Source organism: Acartia tonsa, chromosome 1, assembly GCF_053477335.1.
Source record: "Acartia tonsa isolate MP-2025a chromosome 1, ASM5347733v1, whole genome shotgun sequence".
Lineage (NCBI taxonomy): Eukaryota > Metazoa > Arthropoda > Copepoda > Calanoida > Acartiidae > Acartia > Acartia tonsa.
Window position 1 is genome coordinate 56,371,111 of NC_137260.1, and position 18,859 is coordinate 56,389,969.

At 30.9% G+C, this 18,859-nt stretch overlaps 2 protein-coding genes across 2 annotated transcripts in view; one reads left to right on the forward strand and one right to left on the reverse strand.

The window, feature by feature from the left end:
* Dbp45A (putative ATP-dependent RNA helicase Dbp45A) overlaps positions 1–18,859 on the forward strand; it is a 184,145-nt gene that overhangs the window by 117,666 nt on the left and 47,620 nt on the right. The gene's annotated exons all lie outside the window — the stretch shown is intronic.
* Positions 975–17,357, reverse strand: LOC145324420 (uncharacterized). Its single transcript, XM_080167012.1, has 5 exons — positions 16,922–17,357; positions 16,554–16,607; positions 10,631–10,670; positions 9,875–9,937; positions 975–2,013 (listed from the first exon to the last, which is right to left on the reverse strand). The coding sequence occupies exons 1-5, from the start codon at positions 17,104–17,106 to the stop codon at positions 1,930–1,932; spliced, it is 426 nt and encodes a 141-aa protein (XP_080023138.1). The 5' UTR covers positions 17,107–17,357; the 3' UTR covers positions 975–1,929.

The following is an 18,859-nucleotide window of genomic DNA, read 5'->3' on the forward strand; positions in this document are numbered from 1 at the left end:
CTTTTTTGTTGTAAAGCTACTCGATAATACACTATGTCTGTCCTTCCGTCTTGTTTGTGAATTCTTTACAAAGAGCAAAACTTAACTGGTCTGTAGGTCATGCCACAAAAGACCCACATCTCTTAAAAGTAAATCCCAATTGGTTCAGCTGTTACTGATATCTTAAGCTTCACACGGACAGACAGACAGACGGACAGACATTCAAAGAAGATAAATAGAGACATCGTTTTACTTCGTATTATAGATAACAAATTATTGTTTGACAGGGAACTAATTGAATGACCCACTATGAGTCATATATTTATTTATAGTAAATTGTACATAGATATTTCATCATATTTTAAATGGGTAAAATACGTGTTCTTGAAATGACATTTGCAATCTTTATAAAAATAACGAAGCTTTTCTATAATTATGGTCGGTCCGTCCGTAACGGTTAGCTCTTTTCGTTAATTTTGGCAGGTTAGAATTGTCCTATATTTTCAAACTTTGCAAGATGATTCCTACAACAGTTAGGTATGATTTAGAAAGCGTAGCAACTCTATAATCGTTATCAAAATGTCCGTACATTCATTTTAACATGTTGATTTTCAACTTTTTTGACATCAATTTTTCAATTTTTCTCTATAATAAAGTCATAAAAGTCATAAAATGTAAGTATGTCCTTAAACAATATACTGTAAGCGATTATGCAACAAATTTCTTTACAATTTTGTTTATACTTATACATTTATATTCTGCTTATAGATTTCTGACAATCTACAAGTCTTTATGTTCGTTTGTCCTTACTTTTGATTATAGAGCTTTGCTTTATGGATGTTGTCATCCTTGTTTAATCATGAACTGTTAGAATAAAGATTAATTTAAAAAATATAATTTTATTTTATTAACAACAACAAAAAATACATTATACGAGTTAAATTGAAATAAACAAATAACAAGAACAATTACATCATGTAGTGGCAGGACTTTTTTTTATAAGATAAGCAAGGGAAAAGGGATGACTATTCTCCTTCCCCCTCATCAATTTTGGGGGTGTTATTTTTGGAAATATATAAGATTTGAAACCCCCTCGCCATATAACAATTTTACCCTTAAGTTATTTTTCTTTTGGTTATGTGTTATGTAGAATTTATAAAAATCATTTAAATTTAAATTCATCAAAAAAATTGCAATAATGGATTGGTAAAATATGAGTATTATAACAATTTTCTTATCTATTTTTTTAAAATCTAATAAACTTTTGCTTCATATATACTTTATAAACTTAAAAAGACTTTTGTTAAAAATAGGCAAAATCACAAAATATCATTAAACTTTAAAATTTCAACTAGCATCAAATGACTATGATATGGTTACATTTTAGGTACACTTAATTTGTTCACTTCTTTCCAGCAAAGGTGTGCTCACTGCTAAAGGCGTGCTTATGGGGTTGTTGGCGTTAATGAACATCCCTCTGAGAAATAGAAAGGTAGAAGACTGCAGGGAGGGAGGGGACATTTGGTTTTTTATTACTCTAGTCCCTAAAGTTTTATAATAACGTTTTCTTATTCGTTGAATTAACAATTTGGGGGACTTTTAATGAATTTTAATTGGCTGGTTCATTAAGTTGAGTGCCCAAACGTTTTAACCACTACAGAAGTGGAATTTTTGTGCATCAACAATTAGGATCGGCCTTTGTCTTATCCCTTTATATCCCTGAGAAGACTGCCTTTCCCTGCATTTTAATGCACTCACTCCTAGAAAATAACTGTGCACGCACCTTGCATAAATTCTTCACTTATATAGTCTGTTGTTTTTCATTGTTATTTTCGTTGACTAGTTCACTTTTCATTGTTATTTTCGTTGACTAGTTCATTTTCGTTCATAGTTATTTCGTTGACTAGTTTATTGGTAAAAAAATCACACAGGTAAAATTCATTATTTGAATTAGTTTTGTAATGCCATTCTAAAAGGAGAGAACATGTGGGAAATCATTGTTTGAACAAGCTGAACCATCGCCGTGATTGGATTCTGAAATAAAAGAACAATTATTTTAGTAACAAGAAAAAATGGACAATTTTGTCCAATAATAGTGCAGCAAAATTAGCTTCAATGTTACAAAAGAATAATAACGAACTATCTTACAAGTGGAAGCAGCTTATATTGTCTCCATGAAAAGTGTTCAAACGATTGCCGAAGTATTTTGATTGACGTCATCATATTCCCTTCTAATGTATGCCGTCAATTGGGATAGTTCGGCCAAGCGTTGTAACATTTGTCCTTTTTTGGAGACACTATAGGCTGCTTCTATAAGAGATTTTTATACCTTGGCGGTTTTTAAAGATATTGGGTAAAGAAACCGCTAAAGGGAGGGTGTGGGGTAAGGGTTAGTCTAAGTACCACTTTCTGATATCCTAAACAAACACACAAACAAACACACTACCATTTTAAAAAAACAATTAAAGAATAGCCGCACAGAAAATATTTTTTATATGTTTTTAAGATAAACCTCTTTGTATACCCTTTTCTTTATCTATCTCAATGATAAATTTTTGCTTACGCACCAAACACTAACAAAGTGGCTTTGCTACCAAAACAGACAGAAAATAGTCAGTTGGTGGTTATTAGTATGCAATGCACTGCAAATTTGGTGTTCAATTTTCACTACAAAAAAAACATATTTTATCTAACGCCATTGGAAATTATTACAACAGCAAACACTGTCCCAGTTCCTTACACTATCATCATTGAACAATTTAAACATCCTAATAATCTATTTGCTATTGTCATTTTTTTGCGGATGTCATGAAATACCTACAAATTTACAATCTACAAGTACCCATTGCGGATAATTGGCTGGCAACGTTAACGTATTATTTCCTAATTTGCCCCATAAAATATATGACAGCCTAGAGGACGGGATACACCTCGAAATCTTACTTTGATGAATCTCTGAACTAAATATTGCGGAATCGCTGTGCTTGGTAATATGGTCACACGCTCTTTAGACAACCAACCCTTTGATTGCACGACCTTTGTCTGGAAGTCCTAACTATACATGGTTGCGCTTGTTTTAGTCAAGGCATTCCCCTTATTGTAACGTATTTGTCATTGCATTAATATAAACCACTTTTAACGTCTTGGTTATGATACTTAGAATGACACCAAGATAAAATATCTCGACCCATTTTCTTTTCAATTAAAATGTGGACAACTTGCTACCTACCCCCTAAATGACAAAGGTAAAAAAAAAACAAGGGCAATAAAAAGTATTTTAAAAGAAACATATTGTAAGTGCAATTATCGTAGTTTATAATGTTAAGGCTATAAAACTATTTTTTCTACTATAATTATTTAGATACTCCCAGGAAGGGGAAGGACAACGGTGATAAAATATAGCTACATCCCTTTCATCCCCACGAAATATGTTACCAAAAATATAAAACAGGAAAATTTTGGAAAGATTGATTTTTCTATTGTCCCAACCCTGAATCCCTGGAATGCATTACACTGTTGCACATGATATTTCATAACAAGAATGAAAATCTTTGCACATCTACGGAGAATAGATCATTTGGGGATCAATATAAGAAGTAACAGGATGTCTGTTTGACTTTGTGTGTCCATCTGTATGTATGTAGCTTAAGATATCTCTAACTTCTGGACCGATATGGTTCTCCTTAATAATCAAGCTTCTTATAGATCCAGGAAAGGTTTATAATAATTTTGTAGAGGTGTACCTTTACCATCCCAAGAGAAATTGCCCCTGGAAAAAATCTCCCTACCCCGCACCCAAAAATTTGTTTTAAACTTTTTATTTTTAACCCCTTACCTTGTATAATAAGATGAATTATAAGGAAAAACTCGCTTTAATAGGACGTTTTTAAATCATAAGAAATATTATTGATTAAAAAATTACAATTATTGCATGTTTGTAATTTTCGAATAAAATGTGTATTGCAAATTAATGTTAAGAAGGACAGAAGAAGTTGATTTGTTAGTAGAAGTGTGAAAAAAGGCAACAATTAATCTGACATGAAACAATACATATTACACAGTAGACAGTATAGTATATAATATATATGGGCAATTTTTAGAACTTAGTGAACCTGACAAACATCCACTCAAAGCGCCCTAAAGCCTTTTTATTTCTTTGGGGGAAGTTAGGGAGAGCAAACCTATATAAAGGGAATGGTAACTTGGTGCGCGGAGCGCACCGGAAATTTTTTACTCTCTACTTCACTTATTTTTTATGAATGGTAAAACTTTTGGGGAACCTAAACATTAGAAAAATCTTTAAAGAGTTTAAAATCTTAAAGTTTTAAAACATAAATATTTATTTCTAGCTTATCTGGCAAGGTATAATCTTTACTTAGCCTAACAAAATAATCATTATAAAACTTTTAAAAACAGGTTTACTATTGGTCTACAAACAGTTGATGGGATATTGCCGTCATATCTTAGCCTTGCATGTCTGGAAATTAATTTTACCCATAAGGAAAAAGGATAAGAGGATGAATACTCACCCCTTTTTCATGGTAAAATACTACTTCCCCATCCCTAAATTTAGAAGCAGACGAAAATCAAAAACCGCCCAGGGCTTTTTGTAAGTCAATTATAAATAATAATGTGAATAAAAAGAAAAGCGATATTTAGCAAACAGCCGTGGGCGGTCAGAATCAGCTGAATGTTCATTATGAAAAAAATTTCCCCCTTTTTAGAAATAGAAGGATTCATCATTCATGAACAAATTTTTTAAAATAAAAATAAAATTCTTTGTAATTTTTAATTAAAACATTAAAACGAAAATATCTAATCTAATATTCTTGCCCTAAATATGGAAATAGTAAAAAGTAAAAAAATATTTTTTTTTAATAATTTTTAATCCTCCCATTTAAAAAGTAGTGGAATAGCAATAAATTTTAGCGCGGCAACAGCGCTGAGTAGGCCTCTAGGCCCACTGCCTATTTTCGTCTTCTAGTTGCTTCGATTCCTCTCTTTTATTTTTTTCTCTATGATTTTACCAGAAAATATTTTTAAAGTGAAGCTATTCATCAACTATGTAATCAAAGATTTTCTTAAAAGAATAATCTTATTAAAACATATTCATGATGTTTCAATTCTAAAACTTTGAATAACATGACAAGTAAATCAAGTGCAGTAATAATATCTTTAACAACTATAGAACTTCGTATTTATAGATGTTGTCATCCTTGTTTAATATTTTTGAATGTAGGGTTAGTGAAAGGTTGCAAGGCACAATTCTGTTGTATGCAATTTAATTGTTTCAAATTACAGTTAAAACTCAATTCAATAAGCTTTTACAAGAATTTTTTAAGAAACATGCGCTTTTTATTTCTTGATTGCATAAAGCATGGATGTATTGTTTTGTTGCGCCCCTAGCATATAGGGACTATGTCTTCAGTGGATGAAGAAAGGGGCAGAAAATGGCCTAAGACCATCCCAAGGTTTAAATCTAAAAATAAGATAATCTAAAACCATCCTGGGATATTTATAAAGCTTCCCTTTTGTCTTCAACTTTACCCCTAGTCTTTTTGTCGGTAATGCCAATGTTACCATTATTTACATGTAAATGTGATCATCCTTTAAATCACCTAATAGTCTTGCTGAGCTGGATATTATCTTCCTTGTTTTCAAATATACATATCATATTTGATTGATACAATATTGAACAGTACAACTTGTAACCAGACAATAAATATTTATAATTATTATTAAATATGCAAAAAAAAATTTAAAAACAAGTATGACAAAATCCATAAAAATATAAAAAGCTTTTCTTTGACAAGATAATTCAAAATATAACAAGAAAAGCTTTTAAAAAATGTTTGGTTCAAGTATACTGCTTTAAATAAAGAATGCTCTTTTTTTTTGGGGGGGGGGGGTTGAAGGTACCCTCCCCCAGAAGAGATCCACACAGACAAACAGGCACTATTTCTGTTACTTATATACACAGATTGTTAAAGGCAAACTATTGACATATTTGTCCTTGTTATTTAAATAAATATATTTTGGCTGTTGTTTTATGTTTATCCCGGAAAAGATGAATAAAGTTAGATCCAGGGATGCAGGATTAAAACAATTTTCATAAATACTATAATTTTGATATTCTCTCTACAGGGGGAGATCAAAAGCAACTGTTATATTTTTTGCTTATATTTCTTGTATTTGGGGTAGATCAGGTGCAACTGTTATATTTTCTACCTATGTTTATTGTATTGGGGGACAAAAAATGTTAAAATGTTGCTATTTGTAGGCTACAGTAAAAGATAGAATTAATCAAAATAAGTTTACTGGAGCTTAATGAAACAATTGGAACTTAAAGAGAAACTTATTGTCCTATCACTGTATTTCTGAAGTAATACATACCACCACCATAGTGTGACCGAGGCAACATTGTGTTGTAACGGATCCTATCCCTGTATCCCTAAAGTAATGCATACCACCACTATGGTGTGACCGAGGCAACATTGTGTTGTAACAGTTCCTATCCCTGTATCCCTGAAGTAATGCATACCACCACCATAGTGTGACCGAGGCAACATTGTGTTGTAACGGATCAATAATCACACATCTTTAATCATATCCTTATTTGCTTAGCTACTTTATATCTAGGTTATGTCCGTACGTTCATTCCCCTCGTACTTTTACTGTCAGACCGAAAGTCTGTCGAAAAAAGTCAACACAAAGAAATGTATATTAAGCAGTTTCACAAGCAACAATAAATAATAAAATACTTTTAGCTAATCTATGCCTTTTCTTTATGATGTTAAAAAGTACGCGGCTTTGCTTATTTGTTGATTTATTTACATTATTTTGTTATTTGATATATTTATGTTGTTATTAGTAGCGAAGCTACTCTATAATTCACAATGTCCGTCCGTCCGTCTGTCCGTCTGTCCGTCCGTCTGTCCGTCCGTCTGTCCGTCCGTCCGTCCGTCCGTCCGTAATTAATGAATTGGGGGAAACGTGATTTTCTCGGCTCCTATAAAAGATAGAGAGCTGAAATTTTTTGACAACATTCCCATTATTAAGGAGCACAATTAACTATAAAACATCAATGGCGGTTGGACTGCTTTTTAGCAGGTTTTAGGCTATTTTTTATATTTTCCAAATTTTCCCCATATCTTTGGTGTTTATGGTCCGATTTTCAAAATTTTTTCAGTTGAAGATATAAAAATTAAATTTCCCGTCATTTGAAGAAAACAACAATGACGGTCAGACTGCCTTTTTGCAGGTTTTTGGCTATTTTTATATTTTTCACATTTTTCCCTATATCTTTGGTGTTTATGGTCCGATTTTCGAAATTTTTTCAGTTAAAGATATCAAAATTAGATTTCCTGTCATTTGAAGAAAACAACAATGACTGTCAGACTGCCTTTTTGCAGGTTTTTGGCTATTTTTGTACTTATCACATTTTTACCCACATCTTTGGTGTTTATAGTCCAATTTTCAAAAAATTTTTAGTTAAAGATATTAACATTAAATTTCTGGTGTTTTAAGAAAAGAAACAATGGCGGCCAAACTGCCTTTTAGCAGGTTTTTGGCTATTTTTATATGTTTGACATATTTCCCCATATCTTTGGTATTTTTAGTCCAATTTTAAAACTTTTTTGCATTAACAGTTTCAAATTTTTTTCCCCCATTGTTATGTGCATCTAGTATGTAATTTACTTTAACCGTCTTCACAATACAAAATAAAACAAGGTTTCGTGTTTATTTTCTCCAATAAATCTATTCTTGATTTTAATAAATACACTTTAAATCTACTTCTACGTATTCACATCCACAATTTTTTGTGCTTCGCTACTTATGGATGTTGTCATCCTTGTTAGTTTTAACATAACATAATTAGATAATCTTTTTAAAATGTTCAAATTATTTTTTTGCATAAGTAAGGGGTTATTCCCGCCCTCCCCCTGAAAAAAAAGCCTGAAACTTCCAAAAGAATCTGATAGTAGAATATTATTGACTACTGATATCTTTCAAATATAGAGAGATGAAAAATATATGCTTTAAAAATCATGCTTCAAATGCTTTATTCATTAAATAATTAATTATCATATATTATTAATAAAAAATATTACAAATTATAGATATTAAAACCTCCTCAATTATAAGCCAAAATAATCATGTATCTTTTTTATATTTATCCATCCATGAATATAAATATATATACAAATTAAATTCTAATTTATCATGATGGCGAAAAATAAATGAAAATTACTAAATGGCTTAAATGTTAGTGGAACATTCTTAATAAAAGTATATTAATTTCCTAGTATCCTAGTATATAAAGTAGTGAGCATTTTTTGTCTGTCGCGAAGGATATCTCTAACCGCTAAACCGATAGTGTCCTCTTTTTCACTGAAGCTTCTTATAGGTCCTTGGATGGTTTTAGGCTATTTTATTTTCATACCTAAAAAGTTTCTATATGGTTTTAGACTATTTTTCTGCAATTTCTTTGAATAAAGAGCCCCTAGATGCTAGGGGCGCAGCCGCTAGTATTTCTAAAAAGTGCTAAAGCAAATAATGTTAGCTTATTTTTTTTACATACGCCATAGTTTTTGAACAATTAACAGTCGTTCTAACCGCTCTTTTCATGCTTATTAATCTGCACCTATTTGGTTCTAAAATTCAACCTTAGTCCCTGTTTTTTTTTGTTAACTAGAATTCTTAAATTTTAAGATTTTTGTTATATTAAAGTTAAAGCCGCAGTTGTTTTTTAGTCGCCAGAGTGTGAAAAATCAAAACTAAACAGCAACTTTTTTTGACAAAATTTGCAGTTCCAGAAAACCCAACTAAAAAGTAGCTGGCGAGCTCTGGGTTTTCCTCATTTAACTAATTGAGCAATATTTTTGCTCCACGTGTTTAAATACTTATTGTTGTGTCAACTAATGTTATTTATAATAATTGTATGGGTAAAAACTTCTTGCAGGGACAAGAGGGATAATAATCCTAAGAAATTCTTTTCAAAATAAACATTTAAGAATATTTACAATTTAAATAGATTTTATTGTGTCAATAATATAATAACCATCTTTTAGACTTGAGGAAAGGTGATGAAAAATAGTTGTCTCCTTAAGTGGTTTATATCTTGTCCCTTTACCTTTTTATTGAAATACTTAACTTTTTATTAAAGGATCTAGACTTACCGGGAGAATTCTCTATTTTCTAAGTATAGACAAAATCAACCCTCCCCCCAATGTTGCTTAATTTAAGTGAATGTCTTTTACAAGAATGTCTAAGAAGAGGGTGGGGTAAGGGTGTTAACGCCACCTACCTTAGATTTCCCCCACCAATATATTTGAAAACCATCATTTTAAAACACTCCCCCTTCATAATAAAAAGCTTGGAACTCCATGCTTGTTTAAACCTTTAACACGGAAAATTTTATCAAAAGACGGCAAAAAAAAAGACAAAAACCTCAAATACTCAAATTTCGAAATAGAAATTTCTCTAATAAATTTAATAATAAACTAACAGCTAGCCAACCTCTTTGAACAAATGAGAGCACTTTTTATTAATCATCTCTGGAGTAAGTGTGTCAGTGAGTTCACAATTGCCTTCAGTAAATAACCATGACAAATTTGTGAGGGGTGATATGAGTGAACTTATTGCAGAATAATGGATTTATAGACATACTAATGGATATATTATTAATTTGATCTTACACCAGATCTTTAATTTCTCTATTAAAGTGAAAAACGTTGCGGGCTAAAATAACGATATCCCCCATTCACTCTCTTTACCCTTTCACCTCCCCTCCTACTGGATGAACCAACTGACTAATAAAAGAGTTCCATGTTAGCAACCTAAATGTTTTCCCTGTCATAATATCCACGTATATTGTGTACATCCATTGACTCACCATTAATGATGGAAATGTAGAAATTTTTGTGTCACTTTCCTCCTTGTGCAGACTTCCACTTCTCTGTAACAACAACATATTTAGTTCCAATTAAAATTAGTATAAAAAATTTACATTGTCATTCAAATTTTAAACAAGGACATTTATTGTAGCGAATATCTTGCTTCTAATATTATTTATGATAAAAGGGGGGTAAAATAGAAAATTAGAAATAGAATTTTTTTTTAATGAAATGATCAACGCAATGATCAAGGGCAATTAAACTTAATTGTAGTTAAGCTTGTTTTTGCTTTGATACTTATTTTACTTATAATAAATATACCCACAATTTCAAGGAAATGAAACCCCCCCCCCCTCAAGTCATTTTTTTGTATTTTTGTAGACTTTCCTCGAATTTGTGGCATTATAGCGGACACTCAGACAGACAAAGAGACATATAAACAATAAACATCATGCAACTTTAATATATAGGATAAGAATGGCTATATTTAACAAAATTAAGAATAGTTATTTCTCGCATCGTATTATAAACGGCTTTCCGCGGATATAGAATGTACAATTATAAGATTAAAACTAGTTTTTTTAGCCCCGAGGTGCCGGAGGCACCGGCTAAAAAAACTGGTTTTAATCTTATGATTGTACATTTCTATATTCGTAGAAAACTGGATATAATTCGATGCTAGACATAGTTTTTTCGTATTGCTGAGAACCGGTTCCTGTCCACCGGATTCGAATGAATACGAGAAAAAATCTTACCTTTATATGATTGTTAGGACTTAATTGGAAAATATCTTTATCCTGCAATTTAATTTGAAATACATTTCTAATCAAAATTATCTTTTATGTTGCTTCCTTTCTATAATTATGTTCATTTATTAGGCTTGCTAGACTTTTTTTTCTATTTCAAACTTAGCATGATGATTCCTATAACAGTAAGGTCCAATTAGAAAGCATAGCAACTCTATAATATTACCAAAAAGTCAGTAGGTCCATTGAAAACATTTCTAAGCTTTTTAAAAAATCAATCAAAAATTCAATGAAAGTGATAATAGTTATTTCTCGCATCGTATTATAAACGGCTTTCCGCGGATATAGAATGTACAATTATGAGATTAAAACTAGTTTTTTTAGCCCCGAGGTGACTCGTCACCTCGGGGCTAAAAAAACTAGTTTTAATCTTATGATTGTACATTTCTATATTCGTAGAAAGCTGGATATAATACGTTGCGAGACATAGTTTTTTCGTTTGGATGAGAACCGGTTCCTATCCACCGGAATCGAATGAATACGAGAAAACAATTTATTTTAAAATAATCTTTTAAAAGAACCAAAGTTATTTTTTTATGTCTTATTACTTAATTATAATTTACTGTTTTTAATTTATTCAGCTTTTTCCAAATAAAATTTTCATTGTTCATTTCTCAACTGCATGTTTAGAAATAAAACTGTGAATGCAAATTATGATTCCTAATTAAATTTGTTTTAAAAACTAACGAGAATGATTTATTATCCTGATAAGAAAAATTGCTTAAATAGGTAAATTAAAGTAACTAAAACTAGTCCATATGTCTTCACTTTATATGAAGCAGCATGTGAGGCAGGGAATAATGCCAGTTTTATTAATTTACAACCCTTCTTTACCCCAAAATTATACCAGCTACAAATGACAGAATTTCATAAATAATATATGATAAAAAAGTTTATTCTTTATTCATAATCTCGGATTATTAAGACAAAGAGAACAGTTACCCTCTAACTTGAAAATATATTTATCAAAAGAAACAAGGATGACACCATCCATAAAAGCGAAACTTGTGATTTAAATTAACTAAAACCTTCTTTTTATTATACTTGAAAAGAATAAACTTCTTTATAATAGGTGATAAAAATTTATTTCTTAAATCACAATCAATATTAATTTCATTAAAAAATGTTAATTAAATATTTAGTAGTAGAGAAAATGCACTTTAAGATGTATTTGATACTGAAAATATGTATGAAATAGGTTTACATGCTTCCTATTAAAAAAATCACCTTAAAAATGATATTGATAATTTTCTAAATGATATTATAACGACGCACTGATGTACATACCCTAATTATAGAAAACTTTAAATTTTAATAGTTATAGAAATCTGAACTTTTTTGGAAAAAAAGTGTTGGACTAATTATGCAAAACTGAATCCACAATTGTATGGCCTTGCCTTGGTGTTTAAGAATCAGATGTTGTAATGCGAATATATATATTTACACCAGTCATAATCACGCTTTGCGATCTCAGCTTTGAATTTTTTAACATGACTTGTTGTACTTGGTTTTAAACAACATGAGAACTCAAAACATACATATGAAATAATATTACCAAATAAACTTAGCAATGGAAAACTAGCATAATTAAAAGATATAATTTTCAAATCTTTGTCGCTAACTTCTTAAAATTCCTACAACATAAAAACACACGGATAAAATTCTCTAATTACCAATTAATGAAAGACAATGTTAATCAAGCATTTTTAAAATGGGCATGTTGGTTATTAAAATCAAAAATACTTCATTTGTGCTATGTATTTCATATTTATATTCACATTCTCCCTCCTCCCACTGTTTATGTAATATTATTCAGAGCGAAAGGAGCCAGTATTTTACAACCCTTTTTCCCCCTAAAAAAAGTCAATTTAGAATTTTATAAAAAATACTCTTATGCGGAGGAGAACAATTCTTGACGTCCATTGTCTCATCCCTGAATCCCTGAATTTGAATGCTCTTGTATGTTTTAACCATCCATAATTCTGAGATAGTTAGAATTGACCAAGGGACAGGAATAGAGCTTAAGAAGAACAATTATTTTGCCTACAACTTTAATTATCTATAAAACTATTCAGAATGCTATTCCGAACAGTGATAATTAGTTTTGTTTAAATAATGATAATTTTTGTCTTGATAGAAGATCATATCTAAAAGTGCAGTACCCCAACCTTTTATTTTTGTTTCAAAATCATTATTGAAATAATATGTTTTGGCTTTTTTTGAAAGTCTACCAAAGCATGCATTTAAGATAATTATAGGCAATGTAAAAGGGATAATTATGTTTGACAATAAGAACAAATAGAAATATGAGAGTATTTTATCTGGTGCCCTATTCATGTCCATGAAACTGGCCAGTTAGTTAACACAAAATTAATGAGAACAAAGTAAAAACGTGTAATTTCATTTAATTATTTTGAAAAATTAGAAAAAAAATTGCAACCAACATTTTAAAAATCATTTCAATGCTAATGAACTCATTTTGCTTTAGGCAAGACAATTGTACAAACCTAAGATGTTACTTTTTACATTTATTTACATAACTAATATACAGACATTAGCAGGGGTAGTGTTTGTAAATTGCGTGAAAAAAATATTTTTATTATAGTAAACCAACAGTTCGAGAAATATGAGAGAGAGAGAGAGAGAGAGAGAGAGAGAGATATTCATCTGACTTTAAACGATAAACTGCCCTTAGACATTTGTTTCTTGACAAATGAGTAAGCAGCCATTGTATAGACGAACGTACGGACAACCCTTGTTATACAGTAGCTATAATTTATGTTTGTATCGATGATTATTTAAAACTATAACCTTAAAATATATGAAAATCAGCTAAACAATAAAGGATAAGCCATCGCTTTCTCATTTCCCAAAAAAGAAACAATGGCAAGGAATCCCTACAGGGTAAAGACTTCAAGTATAAACCCTGCCGGGTTAGGAATCCCCGCAGGATTTAATCACAGGAAAAATAATCACACAACCCCCCCCCCACTATTTAAATTTAATTTTTAAAATAATGGAGTGGAGTTTAATGCTCGACAGCCACTTTGTGGAAAAGCAAACTACATATATACTATGGAAATAAATTGATGATTTGATAAAGTGATGCATTTTGCAGAAGTGATAGCACACCATAATGTAATGTGAGCCAGTCAAAGCTCAGTCAAGTATGGACGATTCCTGGTTATTTTTTGCTGGATTTCACTGGATATTAAATAAACATTAATCTATGATTAAAAGTACGACGATGTCTGTCTAGCCGTCCGTCCATCTTTCTGGTTGAGCAAAAAATCTCTACAACCACAGGAGAGATAGGTTCTGCTTTTCAGGGAGTACATGTCATAGTTTTGGAGAACTTAATAGGGGCAATGTTACTAATTTTACTAAAACGAGAAAAAATATAGATAGAAAACTACTTAAAACTAGTTCAGTGCATATAAGTAATTATTTTATCCCATTCATTTGTTATTTTAAATTTTGATTATATTTGTAGCTAATGAATAATAAGATTTTTTTATTTTATCTTTGCTTTTATGGTCGGATGAAAACTTTTTGCTTTCAAATGGGGTAGTTCATACCAATCTTCATTAGTCAGGGATCTAAAGGGATAAGACAATGGCAGATAAATCGGTGAACATAACCAATGATGACATAAAAATTACCACCTCTTTAGATTACAATTAGTGGTTGCAACTGTTTGGACACCCAACTAATTAAAATTCAATAATAGTCCCCAAAGTTGTTGCGCCAACGTATTAGAAACCGTAATTATAAAACTTTGGGGACTTGTGTAATAAACATTAGTGGTTTTTATTAATATGCTTATTTTATTTTCACTGTAAAAAGTTTTCATAGAGATTAATATGCATGATTGTCCTTGTTTAAATGCATATCTATCTATCCATATATTATTATTATTATTATTGAGGTTAACAGATTTTTGTAAAGTAATGATTAAATTATTATGCCACCAAAATCAATTGTGCGAAAAAGGTTAATATTTAAATTCTGCTAAATTTGTTTACAATTCAAGGATATTTTTTAGTTCAAATATAAGGAAACATTTGGTGTCCACAAAAAAAAACTTCAAAATCAAACTTTTAATTTTCTTTTTTCTAACTTTGTCTATCAAAAAGTAAATAATCGCATCGTATTATAGACAGCTTCCCGCGGATAGCAAATAACTCTTATATCAATTCCATTTTTGTTAGCCCCGAGGGGCCGAAGGCCCGGGCTAACAAAATTAGTATCAATAATTACATATAATTTTATTACTTGTGGAAATTTGTCTACAATATACGATACGATGATTTTTCAGTGTGGCACAGAACCGGTTCTTATCCAGCAGATATTAATCGGAATCCATACCGAAAATATGATTATTCATTTTAGTATCCGCAGACAACAACCCAATCAACACATATTTATTATTTCAGTCCCAAAATAAAACACGGAAACTTAGATTAAGTACCCAAAAAAGAGATATAATTTTAAACACATTATAGTGAGTAACGACCTTCACCCTGCAAAAACTGATATTAAGCACAAGACAACAACCATGAAACTAGAGCTCAGCAAATCAGACAATAAACCAAACTGCCACCAATAAGATTAAAAATTCAAATATGATCAGTAGCAAAATTACAGGATACTTAATTTTATACCACATTGCTCCAGGAATTATTTTGAAAATCAAGTTGATGGGACAATTCAAATTTGGGGCCAAAAAAAGATATAAAAAAGATCATATGGTTAAGATAATCGTGCAAACTTTCTGGCAATTGTTTCGTTCTATTTTAACGTCAAATGCTTTTGTTACTGATAGACGTACAGACATACCTTGTTTGAAGAAAAGCTTCTCTTAATGAAAACGTTTAAGTGGTGTCTTATAGATTGGGTTTAATACCGAAGAATGGCAGCTTAATTTATTGGTTTATTGTAACTTACACCACCCCCCCTCGCCCTAAAGAAATAAACCACCCACCAAAGGCAGAATCTAGGACTTTAGGGAATAAATTATTTTTCATCCATTGTCCTATCCATGAATCCCTGATGATTACAAAACACACATTAGATCTCATGCTCAAGAAAGGAAATTATAAATCGAACCCTATTGGCGTTTATTTAATACTACACAGATTTTGCCAACTGATTTTCCCCACCTTTATACTTTAGCTTAAATCTATTGAATACAATAAATATTTTGTAAATTGACTTGCCAATTAATTATATTACAAAGATTTAACAAAATACTAATACATTTTTTTAGGATTTTTATTACACAAAAATGAAGAATATTTTTTCTAGGTTTTGTTAAAACTCCTACTTTTTTGAGTCAAAGCAGATTTTTTTGTAATTGTTGGGTTGATGTAAAATTGAAATTATGTTACAGTCATTTTAGTATGTTTCAAAATAAATTTGATTAAATGTTTAAAATATCTCATTTAAAATGATACTTTATTTAGCTGTATCAATCGTATTTCATATTGACCACAAATAAAAAAAATGTACTTTAAAAGAAATTATTTTGTTAGGTTATATTAAGTAAGGGTTAGGAAAGATAGTAAGGATTATAGAAAAGACAGTGTTATGAATCGCCTATTTGAGTCTTTTTAATATTTTAATAAGGGAATTTTGGTTGTCCATTTATTTTAAAAGCGTTTTAATAGTTATTTCTTTCATCGTATTATAAACCGCTTTCCGCGGATATAGAATGTACAATTATAAGATTAAAACCAGTGTGTATGATTGTACATTTTTATATTCGTAGAAAGCTGGATATAATTCGGTGCTAGACATAGTTTTTTCGTATGGATGAGAACCGGTTCCTATCCACCGGATTCGAATGAATACGAGAAAATGTATTATAAATTCCTGCATAACAGTTTTGCTTGTTACAATGGCTTCATTCCAGTTTCTTCTGTATCTGAAATTTGAACAAAATATTAAAAGCAGAATCGTGAGAAGGAGGTTATATCCACCCCCTCAATCCCCACTGGAAAAATAAAGGGGGGTCGATACACAATTCTACATGTCAACCCCACAACACCACCCTTTAAGAACCTTCATGATGCAATTTCTCATAGGGGAGTGGTGGTACCCTCCTCTAAAATATTTATAAACCACCCTTGGGCATATAACAACCTTCACTGTAAAGGAGATACATATCGATCAGGTGGTTAAGGAGATCTTAATCTACAGACTGACAAATGAATTTATATATCCCTTTATGAAAGATACCTGGGCAAATTTGATTGAATCCTCCATTTTGTATAAATAGCTGCCTCTGTGGAATGCATATTAGCCGCATACACCAATATCAATATCAACCACAGTCCAATTCTTAGAACACAAGTTGTCAACCGTTTCCGGTTGTTGCCCCGTCCGCCGCATGCTGCCTTTGACGCACTGTGTAAAGTTCTCATTTTTACATATAATTTTTTTCTTCCCCCTGTATATATTGTATTGTTGTTTTTATATGATATTTAATCAAATAGTCACTTTTTTCTAATGAATTCTCACATTTTGTTTAACATTTACTTGACACTGTTTCATTGCAGGCATATGTGCTGTGAAAAAGCAGGAAAAGAAGGAAAAGCCGCGCGTTCTTGTTGTTTTTCCCACATTTTATTGTCAGATTTTATCGCTTCAGCAGTCGTAAATTAACAGTTGAATCATATCTGAAAAAAATAAGATTTATTGGTGGCGGATTAATAGCTTTATTAATTGCAGAATTTATATGTGAATATAAAATCATTAAACACTTTTTTTCAAGGCTTTTGGACATTTATTTATTGAATATACCATTATTATAGCCATAAATTAAAACAAGAACATTTACATTAGTAGCGTAGTACAAACAATATAAGCTATGAATAAAATTTATGGATCATGGAAAGAAAACGAAGTTGCCGGTTTCGTCGTTTTTTCACAGTAGCCTTTCTCCTATTTCTAGCCCCTGCGGGGGGCTCTAGCCCTGCGGGGCATATTTTCTAACCCTGCGGGGCAATCATGAACGTTTACTTAACCTAACCTTACCTAAAATAACCCTTAAAAAGCTACTGTGAAAATACGACGAAACCGGCAACTTCGTTTTCTTTCCATGATCCAAATTTATGTATAAAAAGTCAAGCCATATTTTAGAAATTAGATTTAGAAAAGGTTAACTTAATATTGATTAATGTTAGATCTTGATTCAATGATTCATATAAGATTTAATCAATTTATTTTTATGGTGGACAAACGCAGGAGTGGACACTTAACCTAACCTAACCTATTTTAAACCATTTTTTAGGTTTTTTAAATGCCTAACCCCTTCGTGGGGCTTATTTGTATATTCATATCTTAACCTAACCTAACCTGAAAAAAAAATACCTAATTAAATAATATTTTAACACTCCTGCGTTTGTCCACTCCGACGTTTGGGACTCCTGCGTTTGTCCTGGAACCATTTTTATGTCGTATTAATTTGGCGTAAAACTTGTTTTGTGCTGTATAACTAAAGGAAAGTGGTTAAGAAGGAGGAGAAGAAGGAAGTGGGTTGAGGGACAATTTTCACTTACATTTTTTTGTCAGAATCCCTTTCCCTTGTTCCTGAGAATTGTTTGAAGTAGCTCCGCTGTGAATAGAAATATTTCAAATAATTTTAAGCCATACAATTTAATCTGTTTTCAACAAAATATAACTCATACAAACAACATTAACGTGCATTTACAAAACCTAATTTTATTTTTAAAAGAATTTAAGTTTTAGTTAACCTTTTTTCGCTTATTCTAAAAACATTGCTTAATTCAGTGAAAGGAAATCCTAAATACTTTTATTTCATGTTGTCAATAAACAAGGACGATTATGTCAAATAGAAGCAACTTTGCTTAAAATAAAAAAGATCTATGATAAAAAAAAATTAGGTATGCGCATTTTGTTTAACTATATTAGTATTCAGGTAAACCAAACTTTTATTTGATTCAACTGTATTTTAAAACAAAAAGATTAGAAAAAATAGAAGATTGCTAAAACATTAAATTTTCCCAGAGAGAAAAGGGACAATGGGCTGTTTATTACACTAGTCCCCAATGTTTTAAAATAACGTTTTCTTATTTGTTTGCTTTACAAATTTGAGGACTTAAGTGAATTTTGATTAGTTGATTCATTTAGTTTAGTGTTTAAACGGTTCAACCT

Bases quoted from the DNA above. Each gene is read 5' to 3' on its own strand.
- LOC145324420 (XM_080167012.1), bottom strand. From the start codon at position 17,106: ATGAGAACTTTACACAGTGCGTCAAAGGCAGCATGCGGCGGACGGGGC. The intron at 10,671-16,553 runs ATTTATAATACA...TAAATTGCAGGA, and splicing joins AGCAAAACTGTTATGCAGGA to TAAAGATATTTTCCAATTAA. The intron at 2,014-9,874 runs GTGAGTCAATGG...CTTTTATTTCAG, and splicing joins CTACATTTCCATCATTAATG to AATCCAATCACGGCGATGGT.